The sequence below is a fragment of the Vicugna pacos genome, chromosome 15, assembly GCF_048564905.1.
Source record: "Vicugna pacos chromosome 15, VicPac4, whole genome shotgun sequence".
Classification (NCBI taxonomy): Eukaryota; Metazoa; Chordata; class Mammalia; order Artiodactyla; family Camelidae; genus Vicugna; species Vicugna pacos.
The window spans coordinates 33,052,848-33,079,086 of NC_133001.1; the positions used below are offsets into that span (position 1 = coordinate 33,052,848).

General features: G+C 39.6%; 1 protein-coding gene across 11 annotated transcripts in view; it reads left to right on the forward strand.

Annotated features, from left to right (window-relative positions):
* The window catches only part of SLC8A1 (solute carrier family 8 member A1), a 400,221-nt gene that overhangs the window by 284,398 nt on the left and 89,584 nt on the right, over nucleotides 1-26,239 (forward strand). For all 11 annotated transcript variants that reach the window (XM_072937825.1, XM_072937831.1, XM_072937829.1 and 8 more), the window contains one exon: nucleotides 25,408-25,511. In XM_072937825.1, the coding sequence (XP_072793926.1) occupies nucleotides 25,408-25,511 (104 nt within the window). The remainder of the gene's footprint in view (nucleotides 1-25,407; nucleotides 25,512-26,239) is intronic.

Here is a 26,239-nt window from a genome sequence, read left to right on the forward strand (position 1 = left end):
GCAAAAGAATATATGTGTATAACTGAATCACTAAACTGTATACCAGAAACTAACACAACATTGTAAATCAACTGTATTTCCATTGAAAAAAGAAACTATTCAGAATCATGTTATGGACCCTTAAACAGATCCTCGTTCAAGTCCTTTGGGTTTTTTTTTCCTTCAGTTGACTTTCCATAGAACTGTAATTCCTATGGAAGCTCGAAGCATTGAGCACAGAGAAATCCCCTAAACTTCATCTCCATAGTAAGAAGGACTGACAGTTGATGTGAGTTTGAGCATCATAATGAAAGCCTGGGAACTCATTTTAGAGTTACTCTTCAGGGCAGTTAGTGCCTAAACAGGGACCCTCCTCAGTGTCACGGCAGTGTCCTCATTAACATGCTTCCAAATACGTTTTGGGTACAACTGGAGAGTAGATCTAATGCCGAGGCCTCTGACTTGGCGGTTTATTCTCCTTGTGTTTCACACCACTGTGGATTTTTTTTTTTTCACTGTGGATTACAATCCATATTGACACTCTGGGTTGGTTTTACTAAATGCAGTCTTTAAAAAAAAAATCAATAAATGATTTTCTCATAGCCAACGAAATTAATAATACTTGAAATATTTTATAGCGCTTCGTGAGTGAGTTAGACGTGACACCAAGTGTTTGGGGCATTTCAGACATCACGGTACATAAACATCTCGTGTTGATATTTATATATCATCTTCTAGGCAAAGGAAATGCAAATAAGAATTCTGGTGAGTAACATTCCCTGAAAAACATCCAGCCAATTCAGCTGGCGTGCACGAGACTAATGCTCCACTCCAAACGCAGCTGTTTCCCAAGCGAAGAGGGTTTTTGCTACCGATATCTTCCCTACCACTAACTCCTCCTCTATTTTGAATTCCTATGTTTTACCCATGTTTACCCATGTATTTATATATTTTGTTGAAACTACCATAAAGTAAATGCCGTATGATAGCGTTTATATGTGGAATCTTTAAAAAAGGACACAAATGAACTTATCTACAAAACAGAACAGACTCACAGACATGGAGAACAAACTTATGGTTACCAGGGGGTAAAGAGGGTGGGAAGGGATAAATTGGGAATTCAAAAATTGCACTTCTTGGGGAATGATGGGAAAGTTAGCTATCTTGATTGTGGTGGTGGTTTCATGGGTGTATACATCCATAAAAATTAATCAAATTGTGCATCTGAAATATGTGTAGTTTACTGTACAGGAACCATGCCACAATAAAGGTGTTTAAAAAAATAAAGGAAGAGACCACCACAAATTCATTTGAGAAGTTAATATATACCCAACCTTTTAAAATTAAGGTAGAAATAAATCTAGGGATATAATTCCATCTTGCATATTTTACAGAGAAGTAGGCTCAGAGATCCCCAATATTTCCTTCTGCCCAAAGGCATGACTAGACTTGGTAGGTCTTTGTGGAAGTTTGGAGCTGACCAAAACTCCTCGGTCCTCTGCTTCTCTCCACCTGGCTAATTCTGACAGGCATTCATGGGAGTCCTTCTGACCTCTGTTCAGTTTGGCACTAAAGGCAACTGAGAGAACTAACAATACAGGGGGGAGGCACTGTCTTTCCTCCACAAAAGCCATCCCCAGGGAGCATTCTTGGGCAATCATTCTCTCCTGGAACTTGAGCAACAGATCTGGTCTTGAATCTCAAAGATAATACCACCCTCTTCGTTTCACAAACTGTGGGGTGGGGGGGAATGGAGCAGGATGAGAAAAGTTCCAAACAGGAAAGAGTCTTGGATGCAATCAGTTTCACTCTGAATACTCAGTATTGCTGGACAGACCTTGTTTACAAAAGAGTTTGGGAAATGGACGTGAACCCAAGAACATGTCCACCAGAGACTGAGTGTACAATCCAGAGGTGGGTATGAGAGACAGGTCTCTTGCTAAAGAGGGAAAGCGCCTCATTTTATCATAACTCTCTGCTTCATTAAAAAATGCATTTCCTGGGCTGTTTTATTCATAAAACTCAGCATGGATGTTAAGAAATCATTGATGGCTCAGAAATTGGCATGTACTTCCTAAGGAACATTTTTCGTCATAAAGTCTTTAGCATTTGTGGTTTACTAGTTCCATTTCCAGCTTTAGACGCTGCACCATAAAATTATAGCTCCATCCTGAGGCACCAGCTGTCACTTCTGCCCATAATCTCTGGGCTCAGAGAAAATAGCACAGTTACCCACATGCAAGGAAAGTGGATCCCTCGGTAAATGCTAAATTTATCAGGAAGGATGTCACTATTGAAACACACTGACAATTATTTTATCTGGCCCCCAAATAGGAACTGGGGCAAATGACTTTGCATGGAGTAGCGCCAGACAAACCTGGTCCAATTCCACAGTAATAAATGCCAGGGTTCATTTTCTTTGCAGCCACTGATGTATGAGATACATACAGGAGCATCTGCATGAGGTCTTCTAACGGACAGTCACACAGGCTGCAGAACAAATCAATCTACCATAAAGAATACCGTCCTCTGCCGAGTGCTTCACAGACTTTGTAATTCTAAGAGCTAATTTATGAATTTTTAGCACTAATCAATGTACCGAGAATAGACTTGATGGAAAATTTACCTGCCATGCTAAAATGGGCAGTATCCTCAAGGGTCACAAAGAACCACCTTTTGCTTTTAGCTACAGACGATATGATATCTGATCAATCTAGGAAAGTGTTATGGAAAAGGATACATTTCATAAACTGTTTAAATGTGGGGAGCGAGACAGATACGGGAGATGGTTTTTTTAAGACCCTGCTTTTAATGATATTTGCTGTTGAGACTAGTGAAACATTTTCCTAGTGCCAACTGATGGCTCATTGTCTTAGAATTACTAGGGGAGCTTTTTCAGATTGTAGATTCCCCCAGGCACCCTTCACCTACACATCCAAGGTTCTGATTCTACAATAAGGAACAGAAATCTATATATATTTTTTAAAGCTCTGCAGGAAAGTCTGGTGCATCAGAGTAGCTGGATTGGAGGAACCATAGGTCTGTTATTATATTCCTTCAATAAACCTCAAGACTCACAAGGTCAGAATCTGACTTCTCATGATGCCAGGAGTCTTGTTCTCACTAAGAATCTGCTTCTTAAGTTTTACTCCGTGCTTAAGTTTTCTCAGCTCACTTCTCAGGATAGTCACCATTCATTATGACTTTCCCCTGCTACATGCCATCTCACTCACTTTCTTTTTCAGTACACCGCCAACAACATTACTACCGCAAAATCTTCCCTTGTCTCCCATCAAATTGCTGCGTAAATCATCTCTTTGTCTTTATTTCCAATAGTCTTCTCTTGGCCCAAATCATGAACTCTTTTTTTCTCTATAATTGTGTGTCTTCTGACTTTGTCATTTACAGCCTCCCTCTTCAAGTTAAAGGACATCCTATCCTAAGCTTCAAGGACCCAGCAATTTCTTAGAATTCCTGTGGTAATTGATGCCTTGGTCTGTTTGTCTGTCTCTTTCCTATTTTTCACACTGTTACCAGAAGTATGTAGTGTAGGGGTTTGTATTTCTTGCTTTTTCCTTCTAAAGTCACTCCTCTGGAGAAAATCTAGCAGCTCGCATTAATGACTTCAATTTCCATCTCAATATGCATGACAAATATATAGAGACTTCTCATCTAGACACTTCTTCTTTACTGAAAACCCATATTCCATACATTCTTTAAGACATTGCCCATCATGGCTTGGATTAAATATATCTGGACTAAAACTTATTATCTTCTCCCCACAAAATTCCTTAACATTCCATATCATGAAGTTAGCTACCTCTAGCGCTTAGGAAACACCATTTACTTAAATATCCTATAGTTATAGATTGTCTTAAAGAAAGATATAACCACCATCAGAAGATGTTTGGGAAGAAGCAGGTAGAAAGAGCCCAAGGAAAAGGAGTTGTGGTGGCTGTGATTTTTTTTCTCCAAATACTTTCTCAGCCTTATCCCTTTCTTCTGGTTCTCCACAAACCCAAACTGACTCCAATCAACTGTCTCCTCCCCATTCTACCCTGATCTTAAGTAAGACGGATTTCAGAAACACTAGCCTAACCCTCTGGGCCTCAGCATCACAATAAGCTTGTTGACCATCAGATTCTGACCTGTCCTCCAATAGTCCAGACCAAACACTATGGAATTGCTGTGCATCCTATGTTTTCTAGGCACTCAGGGGGAAAAAAAATAGTAAACTTCTAGATTTCTAAAACCGATCTGAAAGTCAGGTTTGATTTCCTCTCTGGTCTCTGCCTTCCTGTCTTGATTTCATGACTTTAGTTTATCCTAAATGAAGACGTATCCTTCCTGTACTAAGTTCCCTTGGAGGCTTGGTGCCTCTCCCAGGTGAGGACAGGGTTCTGCTACACAATGTTGTATGCAGCCCTTTGTCCTTGGAACTCTTGGTGATGCTTTATCCTCAAGTCCACATCACGCATTTCCATGCTTTCTTGCCCATCTGACTCAGTGGCTTACCTGGCTCCCATCCAGCATGTAGTTCCACAGTTTCTGGGAGCTGTGTTTCCCTGCTTTGGAATGGACCTCCTCCACCTTTGGTGGCCTTGTACAGCCACACCCTGCTCTAGTCCAGTGGACAGATCACCTTCCAGTCCCGTCCTCTCCCCAGTCCACTTCATCCGTGATGAGTCAGGCCTGGCCCTCGAACATAACACCCACTGTTACAGCCGAACCTTCGTTGTCTCTTTGCCTTCAACCTCTCCCTGCTCCTGTCTGACTAACACGAAGACATGCAAAGAACAGATGCCATTTTATTCACGCCTCCAATCCTTTTACATTTCATTTGCCGCCTGTAGTAAATTGCTCTTTCTCATCATAGACGTCAAGACACTTTGCTCCTTCTGTTTTCTGTCTCTCTCTTGCTCTCCACACACACACACACACACAGCCTGCTGAGATTCACTTTTCTCGGGGACCTCTCACTGTATCAGGAGAATGGTACTATCTTCACCCTTTCCCATATCCCAACCTGTAAATTTCCACTTCATTACATCATTTTGGTTATATTCTCTCACCACTCCTCCTGCCAATGCTATTTAAGATAGTATAATGTGATAGCAATTTTCCACGGAGCTCATAAACCTGAGACTTCGGTTTTTTGATAGTTCCATTTAAAAACTTAATGTATACTTCTAGATGGCATTTTGTCATAAGGCTGGCCAAAACCACTCACAGTTGATAAAAATAACATGAAATACGTGTTCAGACCTGAACTGATGGTAGATAATTAGGTTTTCTGTTCATGAAACTCAGATCAGTGTCAACAATTTGATGATGTTTTCTCCAGCACAAGTTGCATTTTACCGCCTCCGTCTTGCTGTAAGAAATTGATGTTGCAGGCAAAAGGAGGAACTCCAAGAGACCATTTCATGGAATTTCCCTTTGTTTGCTCTAACCCACAGACATGTTTTCAAGAAGGTGAAGTTTCAGAAAAGAAATTAAAGTAGGAAATCAAGGTCTCTCTAATTTTTTCGGCTTTGACAGAAGTTTACTGGAGGCCGGGAGCCGAATGCTTTCTCAGAACGTGCTGCCGGATGGGTCTCTGGCTGGATATTCCCACAGGGGCTTCGGGCTTCGCCTGTCCAGGGGAGAGCATTTTCTCCATGGCTGTTTCCCTGTCCCTCTCCTTTACTTTCTTTCCCTTCTTCTACAACACAGGCTTTATCCCAGAATTAGATTGATTATCCTGAAGGTCAAAATTGATCATGGCAGTCCATAGTCAAAAAGGCTCTTTGGCTCTTTATTACTGAACTGTGCCCACGTGACTTAATATTTCTGCTGACCCCAGTCTCCCTTTCTGGATACACCTCCCACCAACCGTCCTCCATGTAAACGTTCGTGGGAAGCGGGAGCCAGACAGCATCTCACGCTCCACCAACGTGCATGGCCATTATTTGCAGCAAGTTGTTTTTTCTTCTTTTGTCTTTAAGCCTTCACTGCATTTCTGCTTGACAAAGCTCTACTCTTTCTTCCAGACCCAGTCCAGTTATTCCTGCCACTGGTAAGTTCCCCACCCTTTGAGCTCCCACAGCACAGAGCCCATACGTATATTTAACACTTGTGGAGGTGGGCAGTCTTTGGTTTACATGCCTGTCACTCATCAAAGCTGTGGATTTGTATTCCTGTTTTTATTCCTGACACCTCATGAGGGCCTAACACGTGGTTGGATGCTAGGTAAAGGTTTCTGGAATGGCCAGACAAAACAACATGCCATAGGAATCTGACATGTGCCTGACTAGGTACCTTAGCCCTTCCTAAAGAAGCACACATCGTGTGTTAAAATCCAACAGGAGTGTAGCTCAGTGGTAGAGTACCCTAGCATGCATGAGGTCCTGGGTTCAATCCCCAGGGCCTCCATTAAAAAATAAATAAATAAACATGATTACCTGCCTCCCAACAAAATTTTTTAAAATAACAAAAATACATAAAGATAAAATTTTTAAAAAATCCAGCAGGACAGTATCTTAATAAATATTTATTTCATGTTCTAGCAGTCAACTTATATGCTGTATATGCTGCTATAAATTGTAAGTTTTAGTTACATAAACATTAAATAGAACTCTGAAAGGAGATCGTGGATAGGTGTCCGATATTACAACCTTTCTGTTCACACAATAAACTTCTATTTTCCAAAAATGAATATTGGAAAATTAATGTTCATACTCTGTACATATTCTGTACATATTTTAGAGTGGAGCTGAAGAAGCCATAAGTGGAAAGATGGTTATAATCAAGTGACCTAACTTCCCTCATTTGCAAAAATGGAAAGATTACAGTAGCACCTTACATTTGAAATTGCTTCAGTGTAAAAAGTTTTTTTCATAGACATTATTTCATTTGTTTTTCATGTCAATGCTCATTTTACATTTGATGAAACTGAAGTTTGGAGAGAGAAAGTGACTTGAACAAGGTCATGCTGCTAAAAACTATTGTATCTTTATATAAATATGTTTATATTTTTCTGTATACTTATAGCTCTATTTACAGCTAAAAGCTATAAATCTATGTTGCGAATAAAAATTTAGATGTCTTTTATGTCCCGTCTACCTACCAGATTCTCTGAACAAAAAGTGCAGACTTTCTAGAGAAGTTAAAAATAGAGAATTCATAGCACAAATCCTGAAAACAGTAAGCTTTCCCTATGAGAAGATTATGTCTGCATCAAAAGCTGATATAATGGCGAGGATTTGCTTTTTGAGCCCTAACTGGGACTGCATACAATCCATAACAAAATCAAAAATCAAAAAAAAAGTACACAAAGCCTACTTATAGATTTTCCCCTATAATCAATGTGTACTTTAAATGCAGCTCATCAGCCAGATCCCTGTAATTAATCCCCAAATTGCTCCCCAAGTACTTTATCACTATGTTTGGTCTAGTGGTTTAGTTTTGTTAAACAGTGTCATCATTTGCATTCTGTAAACCTGCTCTGGTCCTATAAAGTCTAACTGGGGAAAACTTCCACTACCAGCAAGAAACATAAAAGGGAGCGGGGTGGGGGGAACCCAAACACATTTTCAGTTCAAAGCCAATAAACTCCATTCTGCTATTGGTTAATTTTGATTTTGAGCTTTAAATTGCTGGTATCAATCAGAAGCTTAATTGTCTTCTTGCTGATTTTCTCCGTGATGATTACCTATAGAGTGCCTTGGGTCCCTTCTATTAAGAATATGAGCTCCAAATCTCACTGGCTGGTGCGGTTTTAAACTAAGTGGAATACCTGGAAAAGATTAAAACATCCAAATAAATGTGGCCCTGCGAAGTTCAGTGCGAGTCCACAGTCAGTGAGTCATTGTGTTTTGCAGAGTATAAAGCATCCGCAGAAAGCAGGGGGCATATTGAGGCCCTTGATACTTTGCTGGTAATAACTTGATTCCTAGTTTACATCGGTTTTAATTTTTATCTGTTTGTGATTAGACACTCAGGAAGTATTTCGCCACATAGAGGCACACTACTTGGAGCAATTACAGGCTTGCGGCATTGTGGCAAAGCTAATTTCTTCCATAATTACTCCCTTTGAATTAAGAAAATGGGGTCTCTTCAAAATTAGAAGTATATTTTAAATGGAAAAAGTGCACACGATTATTGACTATTCTCATCTCAGTGCAAATAGATCATCAGGTCCCTTATCTAGTGGTTGATAGGGGCACCCCGTGACTCTTGACAAAAGAAGGAGGAAGAGAAAAATGCAAAGATGGACACCTGCTAAATGTGGTGCCCAGAAGACTTGGGATACAAATAAGACATGGGTTGGCTTTTATTCATTCTTTATTTAATGTTTCTGGGGGTGTTCTTGTCCCATCAAAGACTCACCAGGTCATAATTCTGTTCAGCCATTCTTAGCAAAAGAAGTCCATGTTGTTTCCGTTGTATGGGCCATTAATTTATAAAGCATCCATCAGCAGGACAGACAATGATGAAAAGGCAGTGAGTTAACAAAGAAAACCATGCGGTGCCTTCTGTTATCAGCATCAGTTTTTACTTCGTTAATAAAGAGAGCGAAAGGAAAGATATTCTATGAAGGGTGGTGAATTGGATTTCAGCAGCACCCGAGAAGAAAAAGACTAGGAAAATTGAAGAGTCAATGAATGAATACCAGGTGTGGATTTCCAGTTTTGGAGATGAGTTTTAATTCTGATTCTGGCATCCACTAGCTTTGAGGTGTTGTCCAATTACAGTGCATCTCAGTTTGCTCAGATGAGAGGTGAACAGGGAGATTTCTATGACCAAGGAGTAAGAGACTGTTCTGGACTGGAGAGTGAAGTGTTTGGGAAAGGAACGGCTGAATTTGAGAGGAAAATGACTAATGCTATTTTGATGACAAACTTGGGAATGGGTGATTAGTAGACGGACACTAATCACTGGTGTTTGCGTGTGATTTAGCATGAGGAACTCTCTGTTACAGAATCAGCAGACACTTAGCCAGGTGGCCAGAATGGCCTTCTAGTGGAATGACATTGGCAAATAATTCTTGAAGAATTTTTCAGCAAAATCAGCCAAAAGGTTAGTAATGACCAAGGAGAGAATTTCTCCTTTTCAAAAAGGATGTACACATTCTCCATAGAGTAGAATTCAGACAAGAATTTCAATAAAGACCAACAGAAGGAGGAAAAGAAGGTACCACCTAGGTTAGGAGTCTGGGATGGGGCCCAAGCATGTAAAGAGGACTGTAGGAAAAAGCAGCATTCACCTCTCAGATATCTAATCCCAGAAGCCCATCTGCAAGAAAGCACCAAAAGTCCATAATATTTTTGGCTTGTTTTAGTTATCCCCCCCCCATAAATTATAGGTCAGTCTATTTAGATAGGAATAGTAGAGAGAAAAAATGGCCCACAATCCATTATTATAATCCATTATTACATATATCTATAAAGATATAGTTAGTTACATTATTGTAAAGACATTTCATGGAACATCTTGTGCCATTTAAAAGGAGATTTTATGTATTTTTTTATGTCATGGGAAATGTCCAAAATACAACATGAAGTGAAAAATCATGACATCAAATTTTATTTATACACACCCACACTTAGATACACACATAGTGTGGTCCAAATTATGCAACTGTGTATTTTAAAAGCTAAAAGCAAACATTTTTAAAAGTTAAATGGTGATCTCTAGTAGCAGGCTTATGGATGATTTTTATTTCTATGCCTTCATTTCTGCATGGGTCATATTCACAACAGTGAACAAGTATTATATTAATAAGCAGAAAAAACACTTTAAGAAAAATAACACAAATTATCTGAAAGCAATTTGTATTATTTTAATTGTTTTTAGTGAAAAAGAGCTCATGACGTAAACTTGCTGCTACAAACTTGTTCATTCTGTCAACTTACATGTTTCACATGAACAGGGGCAGTAGTCTTGTTACCGAAGGCAAGTTCGTGTGCCTGACACACCATGAGGCCAAACAAACGGAAAGATTGGAGTTTGGAGCAGAGAACGGTTTACTGCAGGGTTGAGAAAGAGGGGCGGGGTGGTTTGTGCCCGAGAAAACTCTGAACTCCTTGAAGGGTTTCAGCAAAGCGTATTTGAAGGCCAGGTAAGGAAGAGGGACGCAGGGTACGTGATCAACTGTGCACAATCCTCTGGTTGATGTTGTGGTAACACTGTCGACCCCCGAGGCACCAGAATGTCTGGAGGCCACGTGCTCATGATCATAATTTCTTCCATTTGGTGATGATTTTTAGCATGTGAAAAACTCAGGAAATATACACGAGATAGTGTTATCTGGGTACTTCATAGGGGAGTGACAGCAGAGGGTATGGTGGGGGTGGTCCTGGGAAGGCTCCACAGGGTCCTGCTTGGCTACAGTCTGTCCAGAATCAAGTTTTGCCTAGGTTATTAGGAAAAGCATAATCTCAAGATACATAGAAAAATTTTGATTTAAAAAAATATGTGTTATTGATTTCTCCTAAACTACCCCTTGATATCAGTATATTAGCTTTACTGAAATACTTTAGCTCCTAGTCCCTTTTCTCCTTGCTCTCCATAACACTTATGATAACCATCACTTACCGAGCGTTTTCTACGTGCCAGGTCCTGCTCTGTTTCCCCATATAATCCCCTGAACAACCTCATGATTGAGATATAATTATTCCAGTTTTTACGGATGAGGGAACCAAGGCAGGGATGAGTTCATCTGCATGAGCTACAGGCAGTTCAATCCCAAGAGTCCAGTTCTTAACTTGATCCGACATTGCTCATAGTCAGAATAGACACAGCTAAGATTCATGTAGCCCTTAATGTGTGCCAGGCTCTGCACAGAGCATTTTATAAGTGTCTAAGTATAATTACATATGTATAAATCTCACAATTTATTTGCGGCAGTCAGATGAGATGAATACTATTTGTATAATTACTTTTCAGAGCAGGAGCCTTAGAAAGAGTAAGCAACTCATACAGGTGCAGGTAGTAAATGGCAGCATGGGAGTTTTGCAACCTGAGCCCCTTCCTCAAGACAGCCTTTCAGGAGGTCATTTTTTCCCCACCAGTACTGCAGAACCACTTAGAGCCATGGTCATGGTTACAGGGACCTGATTAGCCTTAATAATTATGTTACTTATAGAAATAAATGAACATTGGAATAGCTTAATAGACTTCCTGGAGAGCCTCCTTCATGAAGCCTTCCAGATAAACAAACCTGAACCCAACCTGCCTTTCCAACTGTGTAAGTTCTCAGTAAATATTATTTATTTTATTCTGTAAACCATTGGCCTCCCTGTGACATGCAAAACTAAAATCCAAACATGTTTATAGAATATATAGTGTCAGGGAGAAGGAAAAATTTCCTCCCCTCTTCTAGGTTTTTCTGGCTGGTGTAAGAATTAAATTGACATGAGATAGATTAACAGGAGAAAATCAAATTTAATTTCATACATACAGAAATCCAACATGCACAAGAGGGTCAGAGATCCCACGTACATGAGAGGTTCAGAGACAGAAAGGTAAAATGAGGTATAAATGCCATCCTGCACTAGGGAATGGACCAGAGGCCTGGGGCTTCCAAGGTTAGGAGGGTCATTCACAGGACAAGAAGGAGAAGATGTTTGGTAATTAGATCTTTGCCCAGCCATACTGATAGGGCCATTTAGATAAAATTTTTCTCTGGTAATAACTCTTTTTCTGGGAAAAATCCTCAATTTAAATTCTTCTAGGTAGTTAGGGGAAGAACAGTAGTTTCTCTTGTATCCATAAGATTTTTTTTTCATATTATTATTCTTTTTTTTATTTTTTTATTTTTTATTTTTTTTATTTTTAACATTTTTATTGATTCATAATCATTTTACAGTGTTGTGTCAAATTCCAGTGTTCAGCCCAATTTTTCAGTCATACATGGACATATACACACTCATTGTCACATTTTTTTCTCTGTGATTTATCATAACATTTTGTGTATATTTCCCTGTGCTATACAGTGTAATCTTGTTTATCTGTTCTACAATTTTGAAATCCCAGTCTATCCCTTCCCACCCTCTACCCCCCCCCCCCCGGTAACCACAAGTCTGTATTCTCTGTCCATGAGTCTATTTCTGTCCTGTATTTATGCTTTGTTTTTGTTTGTTTGTTTGTTTTTGTTTTTTAGATTCCACATATGAGCGATCTCATATGGTATTTTTCTTTCTCTTTCTGGCTTACTTCACTTAGAATGACATTCTCTAGGAGCATCCATGTTGCTGCAAATGGCATTATGTTGTCGGTTTTTATGGCTGAGTAGTATTCCATTGTATAAATATACCACATCTTCTTTATCCAGTCACCTGTTGATGGACATTTAGGTTGTTTCCATGTTTTGGCTATTGTAACTAGTGCTGCTATGAACATTGGGGTGCAGGTGTCATCCTGGAGTAGATTTCCTTCTGGGTACAAGCCCAGGAGTGGGATTCCTGGGTCATATGGTAAGTCTATTCCTAGTCTTTTGAGGAAGCGCCACACTGTTTTCCATAGTGGCTGCACCAAACTGCATTCCCACCAGCAGTGTAGGAGGGTTCCCCTTTCTCCACAGCCTCTCCAACATTTGTCATTCGTGGATTTTTGAATGACGGCCATTCTGACTGGTGTGAGGTGATACCTCATTGTAGTTTTGATTTGCATTTCTCTGATAATTAGTGATATTGAACATTTTTTCATGTGTTTTTTGATCATTTGTATGTCTTCCTTGGAGAATTGCTTGTTTAGGTCTTCTGCCCATTTTTGTATTGGGTTGTTTATTTTTTTCTTATTGAGTCGTATGAGCTGCTTATATATTTTGGAGATCAAGCCTTTGTCGGTTTCACTTGCAAAAATTTTCTCCCATTCCGTAGGTTTTCTTCTTGAAGATTTTTTTTTTAATTGAAGTACAATCAGTTACAATGTGTCAATTTCTGGTGTACAGTACAACGTCTCAGTCGTGCATATATATACATCTATTCATTTTCATATTCTTTTTCATTAAAGGTTATTACAGGATATTGAATCTAGTTCCCTGTGCTATACAGAAGAAATTTGTTTTTTTAATCTATTTTTACATATAGTGGTTAACCTTTGCAAATCTCAAACTCCAAATTTATGCCTTCCCACCCTTTTTCCCCCAGTAACCATAAAGTTGTTTACTATGTCTGCAAGTCTGCTTCTGTTTTGTAGATGAGTCCATTAGTGTTCTCTTTTTTCTTTCTTTCTTTTTCTTCTTTTTTTTTTAGATTCCACATATGAGTGATATTATATGGTATTTTTCTTTCTCTTTCTGGCTTACTTCACTTAGAATGATGATCTCCAGGTCCATCTGTGTTGCTGCAAAAGGCATTATTTTATTCTTTTTTATTGCTGAGTAGTATTCCATCGTATAAATATACTACAACTTCTTTATCCAGTCATCTGTCAATGGACATTGAACCCATAGGGTCTTGATTGCCTTTAGCTCAAAATGATCCTCATGCAACAGTGGAGAGGCTCGTTCTGAACCCCTCCAATTGTATGCAGACATAAGGATTGATTGCTTAATCTAATGTAGAATAGCAATAAAATATTAGACATGGAAAAGAAATGTGAGATATAAAATCAGCATCAATTCGTTGATTTAGCTTAGCTATGTCCAAGGAAATTTGTAGCATCCTGTCTTTTACAATATTTTATATGAATACATGCAGAGAGAGATTGACTTGCCATTGAATATTTTGTGGCTACGGAGAAAGGCAAGGAAGGAGAGAAAAGAGAAAAGAATATGAATTTAAAAACTTAAGAAAGCTCCGCTTCATTTCTTGGTGTTCTATTTTTAAAGCTGGCCTCTTTCTAATAGAGAAGCTTTCAGCACATTCTAGCTGCTGTCCTGTAACGTTAAGAGTGAAATCATTCCATTGCTTTCCAGGCAAACTCTTTACTTCGAACAAAGCATCCTGACAAAGGAGGAAGGACCAAAGGTATAAATAATCTCTGGAGAGAGTCTAATGACAACCCAGGAATGTTGAAAATGTTCAAGGTGAAGAGAGCTTTTGAAAAGGATAGGAAACTATTTCTTTGAGATTCACCGGCATCAATTTCACTTAATTCTAAAGTCTTATAAAGGGCAGTGGCACACTGATTACTTCACAGAAGTTTCTAAAACTGAACAGAAGATGTTTATGTGTTCAGTTTGTAGAAAAGGTGCCCAATGTCATGTACTCTTAGCATTTTCCTCGGCTTTGAGGAATTTGTTAAAACAACTTCTTTCTAGGGAATTTGACCTTTTTCATTCCCTTCAAGGAGTACAGTAAAGATCTCAGATTACAGACAAACAGTCCTAACAAGGTAAGGAATCAGTTTTAGGTTGGTGAGAATCATCCATTATTTTGTTAAAAGTGCCCCTCTCCTGGAACTTGCATAATATCAATATCATTAAACAATAAAAAAAAAATCTAGACTAAGATCTATTTTTATGTGTTTCAACATGGTGCCCATGCTTGATCCGCTTTGCTTTTCACTGAATTGACAAACTGTCTTCAGTGTGCACATTTAGCTAACAAATCTAGGATCCTTACTTTCCCGCTTCCTTTTTTTTTGTTGTTGTTTTCTTTTTCTCTTTTTTCCCCCTTTTTCAGTTTTATTAGGTAGAATTATTACAGTTCAACTGCACATACACATTATATTGCATGTAAATACATATATTCAGTCTATTGCACATTTTTTTTAGTTTACATATGTGTGCTGATCATTGTTTCTAAGAACAGATTAGAGCTTTAGCTTTTTAAACTCACATAGTTATCAGAGGAATAAAGCCAACACAAAACAAGAATCAACAGTACTTTCCCCTTCTTAAGACTGAAGCATACTGGTGGCAGGGGAGTGAAGCAATGATAAGGTATACATTTTATATATTACAAAATTATGGTCATTTTGAAATACATCCATATTATTTTCCCTCAGCAAACTTTACTCATGTGATTTTCACATTAGCCTACCATAATAGGATAGTACCTTGTGGTGAGCCAGGGGATACTAGAATTCCCAGAATACTATTTATTGGAACAATGCCTCTAAGATCCCTGCAGTGTCTTTCAAGTGGTCAACTGGTGTGCCTTCTAGGTACAGGAAGGTAGCTCATAGGTTTTTCTTTTGAGACTAAAGTTTACAATGAATTGCTAAAAAGAGAGAGATGCCCCCAGACGAATTACACTTGTTCCTGTTTTGCATTTGAACAAAGGAATTGGCTGTCATTCAGATTCAAGAGTAAGCAGAGGAAAATAAAATAGAGACAGTTCTACTGGAAACTTCCCCCCTCCAACTCCAGTGCACTGTAAAACTCCCCTGGTATCCCCTGAGAACAGCAGGATTTGAGCTGCCCCTGCCCCTTGCCCTGCTTGAAGCAAAGATTTCAATTACCACTTGCTAATGCAAAGAGATCAGTGCACGGATGACAAGGCCTCCTGGAGAATTACTTTGGTTTAGCAACTTTAGCAGCTCTCATCTTTGGAGTCTATGGAAATGAAAGAATAGCACCATCCTGGTTTGTCAGGCTCTGCATCATAGCAGGACTCCAGGAAACGTACAAGGGCAGTCCCCTCTGTGTATCCAGCTAGCGTGGCAAGAGGACCTGTTGGGGCTGGGAATGCGAAGCTAACCCTGTCCTTCTTATGACCTCTGTGTCTTTCAGTTTAGAGTTCTGCTCCTGGAAACCCCATTATATGCGATGTGATCCCAGGCTACATCTGAGAGTGAATTTGAGGGCATTGCTTGTTACTCCACTGAGTATTTTCTGAGTCCCGCCTCCACTATCTGCCAACTGCCCCTTTGGGCGACTGGGTGAGGGTACAAATAGGAACTACAAAGTAAACAATTCCTTTTCAACTGATAACAGCAACTCTTCCTAACACATTGCACTCCTCTGCAAAATGATTTGCATGCATTATATTACTCGATCTTTGCAACAACCTGTGAAGTTTTCCTATCCACAGTTGGGGAGTGATGACACCCAATTACCCAATCATCCCAACACGTGAATGTTACAGTTGCTGGGAAGTGAGTTTTATGATCCCCATGTCATCGATGGCAACCTCAATGTGTAGAAAGATGCCAGAACTGGTCCACATACCTCAGCTAGAAAGTGGCAGAGTCAAGATACAAATCCAGGGTGATCTGAGTCCCAGCTGGGTGCCCTTGATGGTTCAGCAAAGGAAACACTAGATTTCAGTCATGACGTAGTCCCTCTTCTATGACCATCTTAGAAGGAAACCTTGAGCAAACTCCCAAGTGAATTCATGCCCAGAGTTCCTCACCAATAATCTGAAGATTATGTAAACATATTACGAGAAATAATATGAAAAGCAGTGTGTTCTTATCCTATTTGGAATAGTAATTGGCTGGGGAGTTGATCTGGGTGGATTGCTTGCGGTAAATGATCGGAATACATGTGCGGGTCTTCTCTGACTCCTCCTTTCTTTCCCTAACTCCAAATCAACTCGCCAAGTCAAATTTTGAAGGGGGGGAAAAGCTTAAAACAGGCCAGAAATTTAAGCCAAGTGATACAAAGGCAAGCCGTAGCAAGCATATCTTTCCTAGTTCGTAGAGAGAAATCAGTGCCAGCCAGGGCGCCCTAGCTGTTGTGGTGTGAAGAGAGCTGTTGACTTGTAAGGCATCCCTACCTAACCTCTGATTAGAGTCCTTTCCTTTCCTTTTAAATGAATGCTGTGAAGGAAATGCTGCTTTGGATTTCTTTCCTAAGACTTTATACTTTGGGGAAAGGAAACCAGCCAAGGAAGCCAGGCCTGAGGTAACATCCACTGGAAGTGCTCAGCCTGTCAAAGAACCGCATCAATAGCGCTTGCTCCTGGGGGAGGCAGCCAGCCTCCTGCCCCGGGAAGGGGATGGACTGAGGGGGCGTGGAGCCGGCAGACACAGCGGTGGTATTTAGCTTTGATGGAGAGGGTTTTCACTGTCTCGGGGCCATGCAGCTCCCCAGGTGTCTGTTGGGCAGGACTAGCAAAATTTGAAAGTTTGAACTGAAAATTCACCCCAAACATTCTCACAATCTTTTCTTCCCCAAGGGAACGGCTTTTTCTAGACTATGATTTATCCCCAAGCTTTTTTTTCTTGATGGTTGTTGTATGTAATAACAGCTTTCTTGAGATACAATTCACATAGTAAAATTCACCTGTTTAAAATATGCAATTCAGTGGGTTTTGATAGATTCTCAGAATTGTGCAACCATTGCTAGAATCGATTTTATATTTTCATTTCCCCCCAGATGAAGTCCCTTATTCACTATCAGTCACCCCTCATTTATTCACCGACCCCCAGCCCTAATTAGGCAACTGCTGATGTACTTTCTTTGTCTATGGATTTGCCTGTTCTGGACTTTCCATAGAAATGGAATCATACGATGTCTGAACTTTTGTGTCTGGTTTCCCCCATTTAGCATAATGCTTTCAAGGTTCATCTAAGTATAGGGGAGGAAAAATAATTTTTCCTCTACCCTTTAGAGTTCTTGGCTAAGACCACATAATAAAAGAGAGATTAACAAGAGAAAAACAAACAAGCTTATTAACATGTATACTTCATGTGTACATGGGAGCTCCCCCGGGAAAAATTAGTCATTCTCTGAGATGGCTTCAGTGTAAGCTTAAATAGCATTTTAATAGAGCAAGAGGAGAAGGGAGGTAGGCCTCTTAGGGGCGAGGACATGATTTTTAGGAAACATGAATGGGTCTTTAGGACAATAGATGGGAGATGTGACAATTTGTGACAAAGTCTGTCTGGTGTCCACTTCTAGTATTCTCTCCTGTGATGAGTCAGTTTCCCTGGTTGATGGAATTCCCAGGGAAGGAATTTATGACATCTGAGTTCCCTTTGGAGCCTCTGTCTTTAGGCAGATAGGAAGAGTTTACAGAAAGCCTCTGTCTCTGCATTTGCTGTTTTTTAGGTGCCTCAGCTCAAAATAATCAATATCCTAAAGCAGTATGTTTTGGGCTGGCGCATTCTGCTACCCTTTAGTAGCATGTATCAGAAAATTCCATTCCTTTTTGTTACTGAGTAATATTCCATTGTGTGGTTGGTTATATCACATTTTGCTTATCCACCCATCAGCCAATGGACATTTAGATTGTATCTAGCTTTTGACTATTATGAATAATGCTGCTCTGACCATTCATATGTAACTTTTTGTGTGAACGTACATTTTTAAATCTCTTGAGTTCCACCCAGGAGTGGCATTGCTGGGTCATATGGTAACTCTCTCTTTTTAAACTTTTGAGGAACTGCTAGACTTTTCCAAAGCCACCACACCATTTGACATTCCACTAGCAGTGTGAGAGAGTTCCAGTTCCTCTGCATTCTCCACCACTCGCATTATGATCTGTCTTTTTGATTATAGCTATCTCCATAGGGGTGAGGTGGTATCTCATTGTGATTTTGATGTGCATTTCCCTGAAGACAATGATGCTGGCCATCTTCTCACATACTTATCAGCCATTGGGTTCCCACGTCCTTTCAATGACATGGCTCAGAAGTGCCCTGAGAAAAGGGATATGAGGCCTGACTCTCTCCTATGTCAATTGAAATCCTTAGTTTTTCTGTTCTCCAAACCGAACGTCTGTTGTCTAAAAGTCTATTGCCAGAGTTCTCACCACTCTGAGAAGGAAATCACCCTGCATGAGTGTGAGCTCTGCTGCCTGCGTTCTTATGATGGAGTTTTCTCAGCTATTACCACTAAGGTTGCTTGTGGAGAGCAGCGTTTCCTGAGAGGAGAAAAGAGCAAGCATATGTGCTCTATGTAATCCGAAAAAGAACTCCGGTGAGGGACAGAGTACAATGTTCTCCCGCATTTCAGCCTAGATTGCAAATTAGATCTAAAGTTGAGTTTCAATCCTGACTTCCTCACAATGTTACCTATTCCTTATTTAATACATTCTTTTTTTTTAATTGAAGTATAGTCAGTTTACAATGTTGTGTCAGTTTCTGGTATACAACATAATGTTCCAGTCATACATAACATACATATATTCGTTTTCATATTCTTTTTCATTATAGGTTACTACAAGATAATGAATATAGTTTTCTGTGCTATACAGTAGGACCTTATTGTATATCTATTTTATATGTAGTACTTAGTATCTGCAAATCTTGAACTCCAAATTTATCCCTTCCCACCCCTTTTCCCCACTGGTAACCATGAGTTTGTTGCCGATGTCTGTGAGTCTGCTTATGTTTTGTAAAAAAAAAAAAAAAAAGTCTTTTTTTTTTTAAATACATTCTTTTACACATCAGGCCAGACCCACTGGCTCTCTATTAGCCAGTCCCCAGCCCCTGGCTACATTATTAGAGTCCCCTGTAAAACTTTTTAAAACTATAAGTAAAAAGTTTGTGGTTTCCAGGGGTTTGGGGAGAGGGAGGGAAAAATGAACAGATAGAACATAGGAATTTTTAGGGCAATGAAATTATTCTGTATGATACTATAGTGGTGGCTGCATATCATTATGCATTTGACAAAACCCATAGAATGTACAACATCAAGAGTGAATCCTAATGTAAACTAAGGACTTTGGTTGATAATAATGTGTCCATGTTGGTTCATTGACTATACCAAATATGCCACACTGATGAGGGATGTTGAGGGTAGGGGAGTGTATATGTGTGGGTGGGGAAGGCTATGTGTGAACTCTCTGTATTTTCTGCTTAATTCTGCTGTGAACCTGAAACTGCTCTAAAAAACTAAAGTCTATTAATAAAAAATAAATTTAAAAAAAAGCCTATGTTCAGACTGAGGCCCCACAGCCAGAGAGTGGGCTCAACCCAGGCATTTAGAGTTTCCGATGCTCCATACGTGATTACAGTATGCAGACGGTTCCAAAACAAGCCTCTTAATTTATTAGCCGACTTAGTGAAAGAATAATTGGTCCTCTCGAAATCAGTACTTCTCACACCTTCACTTGCAATGGCATTATCTGAAGGTCTTAATAAATTGCATTTCTGATTTGGTGGGTCTGGGTGGGCCCTGGGATGATGCACTTCTGACAAGCCCCCAAGCAAGGTGAGGCTGCTGGTCACTTCCTAAGGGTTGGTGAGCCCTTACGTGTTCATGGCACTTTTCAGTTCGTCCCAGTAGGACCTTGATCTCCAGATTTTAACATTTTAAGACCATCGTCATTGAATATAATAGATGCTGCCCCTCTTTTAAAAACAGAACTGAAAATCTCTCATTGCTTGTGTAGGCAGTCTTTGTTAAGGTAAAGATGAAACAATAACCTCTATACTAATTCAAAATAATGATTCAGGTCCTTTAAAGTGGTCATAAAAATCCTGCACAGCTGACTGAATAAGAGACCTTGCGGGTCACGTAATTGAAGGATATTGGTCTTCGGAGTCAGCCACCCAAGAGTCTCACTTTGTGACCTTGGAAGTGACTTAACGTCTCTGAGTCATTGTTTTCCTCTGTAAATTGTCAGTAGTAGAGATTACTTCCCCCGGCTGCTATGAAGAGAGGTGAACCAAGAAATACAAAATGCCCATCAGTCCGTTGACCTCTGAGTATGCCTAAAGAGAGGTTTAAAAATAAAATAAAGTAAACTTTAAAAGAGGCATTGTAGCCTCTACGTATGTGACATCCTCACTAAAATCTTTTTTATTGTGTGAAGATTCAGAAAGAGCCTCTTCTTTTTAATCCTCCAACTCATCTTTTTCTCACTCCTTCCAACATCAAGGGCAACCTTAGGGAAAAGAGACCTCAGAAGGAGAGGTTGAGGCTGAAATTTGAAAGGAAACTGGTACTACTTTGGCTTACTGATGAGAGATTAGAATATGTGTTGAAGAGATTTTCTTTTTTAGCTCCCTCTAATAAAACCATCTCTTTCTTTTCTTTCTCATTGTCTACCTGAGTCAGCCCCTGACATAAGAACTCCTTTCTAGGATGTTTGAAAGTGTTTAGGTCCTTTGAGACCCATTGGTTAGGCGACAAACTGGGAAGTAAAGTACAGATATGGGTTAAGAATCGTCAAAGGAAAGGCACTGCAAAATTCAAAAGGAACGACCATCTTTTTCCACTAAATGAATTGAGCTTTCTTAACCAAATGCTTTTTTCTAGAAATGGAACCAAAATGTATTTCCATAAAAATTTTAGCCATCCTAAGAAACTATTTAACATCTTAATGCTATCATACGATTAGTAACTGCTTTGCTCATTTACAGAAAACATAATTTTTATAGTAGATTCTTTACAGTGATGTAAAAAAAAATCAAGTGAGAAATTCTTGCCTTCTTCATAATAATTATAGTAGTTGAAAACTGTGTGACACTGTTTTTCTTTTTGTTCTTTATCCGTGCAATAATAGTGCAGGAGTTGTTGGATGAAGGGCTGCGTCTACCCGACTACTCCAGTCTTGTCCTGGTTAACCCCGTCAATTTAAAGGAATAGTATCAGCTCTCTCTGACCGCTTCCCACTGGTCAAGAGAACCAAAGTACAGCCAGCATGAATCTATGTTCTCAGGGAGAGGGAGTCCTTGTGACAGTGCACAGGCCCTGTGGATGTGGGGTCCGTGCGGCAGTGGGCGTGAACTGGAGGGCTGGTAAGGGCCCTTCAATCCTTGAGCTTCCATTTCCACTGCATAACTGTAAGGAACAGAGAGGAGGCTACTTCTGTTGATCATCAGGCTATAGGAACTGGGTGCTTCACGAGATCGGCTCCATCTCATGTGACATCTGCAGTGACAGGAGAAGTGATGACAGTCTCTTTCATGCATTAGGCTCTAGAAAGTGAGCAAAAAACATCCCAAATATATGATCCTTTAAAACTTACATAGGTTAATTTCACCTTCTCTACATTTGCCAGGGGGAGACAGAGTTCTCTCCCGAAGCAAAAGGTGAGTAAGTATTACCAGTCTGTTCTGACTTTTGCCTCTCTTGATTCAGAGGGCTAATGCATAATAATTGACTTTATCTTGCCTCTTTAAATTGACTGAATGGTCCTTTAATAATCAAGTTTCTTATTAATAGCTTTACTGTGCAAGAGGAGCAAAATCAATATATAATTTAATGGCTCCTCCTGTCAGGGGCACTATTGATTGTATTACTAATGATTTTGAAATAACGTGCCATTATGCAAATCCCATCTATTTTAGGTGCCTTTGCCAGGCATCTACAGAGGTACTGTTTTCCTTCATAGTTGATTTTCCAGTGTCACAGTCGTCAAATACTGAAACATTTTCTAAGGATTATGATCCCAGTGAGTACTGATACTCTACTAGTAAATGATAAGCATTTATTTTATCACACAAACAAATTGGACAGGACCCTATTTTTTCTCACATGCATTAGCTATTCAGACTATAGAAAATAAACCTATCACAGCAATAGAGGATTAAATTCACCAAGGATAAACAACAATACGTTATTTGGATTTTTCTATCTATTTGTGAATAAGTGGTCATGTTGCCCTTTGGGAATGACACTGGGAGCCTTTCCTAAAGAAATGCTTGCCCTGTTAGCAAGATCATGCCAACCATCTCCACTGTGTTTTCTTTAATCCTGCAATCTAATAAAGTACATGATGAGATGGGGGGTGAGCTGGGGGTGCAAGATGGAGAAAGATAAGCTAAATGTTTTTAAGTAATATAAGCAGGAGCATTGTAAAATGACACCCAGTCTAATGAACGCTGCCATAAAGTGCCTTGATAATGAATTTGGGACCATTAGGTCCCGAAGACTGTAGCGGGTCCCTTCTAATGGCCATCAGCATTTTCTCTGCCCTGATCAGATGATGCTGATTGCTTTAGCAGAGATGCATAAGTAGAGTTTATAATTACAAGGCAGTAAGATGGAAATGAATACCTAAAATGCATAAGTTGGATGACAAAGAGGGTAGATGTTTGGCAGGTTTTTGAAGAGTAAATTTGACCTCACTTACCAAGTTCGGTTCTGAAATTAAAAGCATATGTATCATCATTTCTTAACATCTTCTTGTGTTTTCTCTAATATGTAGTATTTTTTGGATATTGAGGAATGATCAGATACCCCGGTGTAGTCAGAGCAGGCTGGAGTCATGCTATACATATATATATTTATATATATATAATATATAAAGATTTATATAAAATATAAATAGGTCAGTTCCAGAAAACAGTTCTAGAAATTAGACAGGAACTGTCCACTGAAAAAATGTGGTTGAATTTTGTCACATTGTTGGTAGTTTTGTAAATATCTAACTAGTCTTAAAAAATGGTTATTGCTTTAGTCATTTACAGCCGTTCATCCAACCTTAGTATTTTAGTCTTCGAGGACACAGCTCAGATAGAAAAGGTACTGTCATGCGCTGCAACGCCTGAGTAGTGAGAAATTGGAATGTGAGCCTTCTGGGCGATGTTCTTTAGCCAAGGAGCAGGGAGGAGGTCATGAGACTCCCAAGGACTGGAAGCAATCATTTGATTTCACTTAGCGCTGGGGGCTGGGAAATTCAGATTATTAAAAGCAACTTCTGTCTTTATTCTCCTTCGTATGAGAAGAGAAGACTGATGCTACTTGGTAGGCATAGGTCTAAATGAAACTTGAAACTTAATGGCTTAGGTCAATAATTTTTTAAAAAAAGATTATAAACTAATTTCCTTCTAGAAGACCTAGAAAATTCCACCCAAACTAAATAATGTCCATGACATTAAAACTCTTTGTCTATATAAACTTACTGTTTCAAAACCTTTCATCATAAATGTTCTTGGCTAATGTTACTGAAAAAAATTTTTTCAAGTACAAACAAGTGTTTGGGGGCTCTGAGTAAACTGTAATACATGAAGTGATTAAGCCCTTTATAATTAGAAGGTAACATTAGATTTATTTGCAGAGTCATCGAGGCTTATGGGGAGTTGAGATTTGCATAATATTTGCATTCATCCTACCTACCTGCCCATCAGTCACTCGCAACCAGAGGACACTAAGGCAAGAAGTACTACAGGATGGATTGCAGGAAGAATTTGTAATGAAACGCCTCAGTGTGTTAGTGGAGTTTGAAAATAGTGTAAATGGTGTATTTTGTCAAAGCTGAAACTCAACATTGGGAGGGAAGAAAATAACCAGAACATCATGCCTCCCCACCCCCACCTTGGGAGCCCTCGGCTTCTGTCTTTAGAAAGACAGACAAAACAAGAAGGGCTTGTGATCTAGGTGGAAAATCTGACTCACCTGAAAAAGAGTTTGATTCTAGGACATTGGGAGGGGTAAGAGAAAAGGCTTTTATTTTACTTTGTGATGCTCTTATACATGTATTATTTGAATGAAATTGTATGATAAAAATGTTACATTTGGAAATACAGATATGCAGAGAGAAAGCCAAAAAAAAAAAAAAGACCCAGATGCCTATTACTCAGAGATAAACCTCTGTTCCTATTTTGATGTAATTTACTGATTTGTTTCAAAGGAGTGAGTTTCAGAGCACAGCTCAGACAATCCTATGGTGAAGGCATTTACTAAATCAATGTATTTTTCTCTTATTATTGTGATCTGTGTTTTTCTCCTTCTTGTGGTGATGATAAACCCATTTGTATGAGTGCTATATTTTGGCTGAAATAATTCTGTGGTGCTGGGCAGGGGAGCTGTGCATCGGGTGACCTCGCCAGTCTCGCAGACCCATCCCACACCCCTTCTGGAAGGACAGTCTCACAGCACAGACGCTGCTCGGTTGCCGTTCGTCTGGAAGTGCAGCTCGTTAACCTTGCTCTCCTCTTCTCGTCATTCCTTCTCTCCTCTTTCCTCTTCCCCTTGTTCGTCAATTTCTATTCTTCTCTGTTTCAGCAAAACAATATCAGTCAAGGTAATTGATGATGAGGAGTATGAGAAAAACAAGACCTTCTTCCTTGAGATTGGAGAGCCCCGCCTGGTGGAGATGAGTGAGAAGAAAGGTGGGGGAGCTGCTCCAGGGTTGAGCCCAACAGCTTCTGCTGGCCTGTGCCACCCCTGGATGCCTGCACTCTTCAGAATGTGACTTACAAAGCACACATCCCTCTGCCTATGTAACAGGGCATAGCTCTCTGCTGGGGCCACAGTGGACCCGGCCTACAGCTCCATCAGCCATCAGTTTTGGCCACTCTTCACATTACAGTCTGAGATATTAATCAGATATTAATCAAGTCTCCATTTCTGGGAAAGTTGGTGCTGATGCTTGCTACACCCAAATAAAGCCAGCTTTCTTTTTTCTCTTCACAATTTGGGGCACCTCCCGCCTGTTCCTTGAAGCAGGAAGAATTGGTGAAAGCGATGAATGAACAAAGAAAACTCAGCAAGGGCCAGCTGAGAGCACCCAGATGCCCTTTTACATACTTCCGGGGGCCCATGTGTGGCCAGTTCTCCCTCCATAACATCACAGTAACATTCTGCCTGGTGAACACCTAGCATGAGCGTGTGACTCCAACCATTTGTTTTGCCTTTGTCTTGTGTTCCCACAGGAAGATCATTACCATTAGAATATATGACCGTGAGGAATATGAGAAAGAGTGCAGTTTCTCCCTTGTGCTTGAGGAACCAAAATGGATAAGAAGAGGAATGAAAGGTGTGAGAGTATACAAAGACATACCAGCGAGAAATTGTACTCTTCTCTCTCCGTGTCTCCCTACTCTCACACTTAACTCTCTCCTCTTCCTCGGCTTCCAAGAACTATACTTCATCTCCTTTGAAGCTTTAGCAATTTCATTTCCCTTCCCTGATTCCCAAGTGCACCAGGCAATGCCCATTTTCTTCAGGAAATGCCAGCTTACCTTGATTGAAACCAGATTTCATAAACACTGGAAGAGATTTCTGTAATTCAGAAGTGATGATGTCAGAGAAGGCTTTATGTGTTTAGGTTGTCACTATTCAGGAATCATTCTAAAATTTGGTTCCAGCTGTTAGATATCTCCTAGAATGGTAGAGATAAAGTCTACATAATACCTGTTAGTCATGGTGGATGAGTCTCATGGAAACTAATAGGAAATTCAGAAGAACTCAATAATTAGGTTTCCTTAGAGAAGCCAGCTTTCAAAACAAAAATACTTAATAAGAACAAAGATTCTTAAAGAGTCGTATTATCGATATCCTAATGTTCATTTTGGCATAGTTTTCAATTTTCATATCATCAGATATGACATTTAAAAGGGACCATATGTCTGAAACCACAACCACACCGATTTTCTTTAGTAGGAAGGCTATGGTAGTTCAGTAAGAACTGAGCCCTTCCTTCAAGCCTATCCAACCTTATGCTTCAAAATCTTTTGAGTCTTGTAGAATTGACAAATTTCTAAC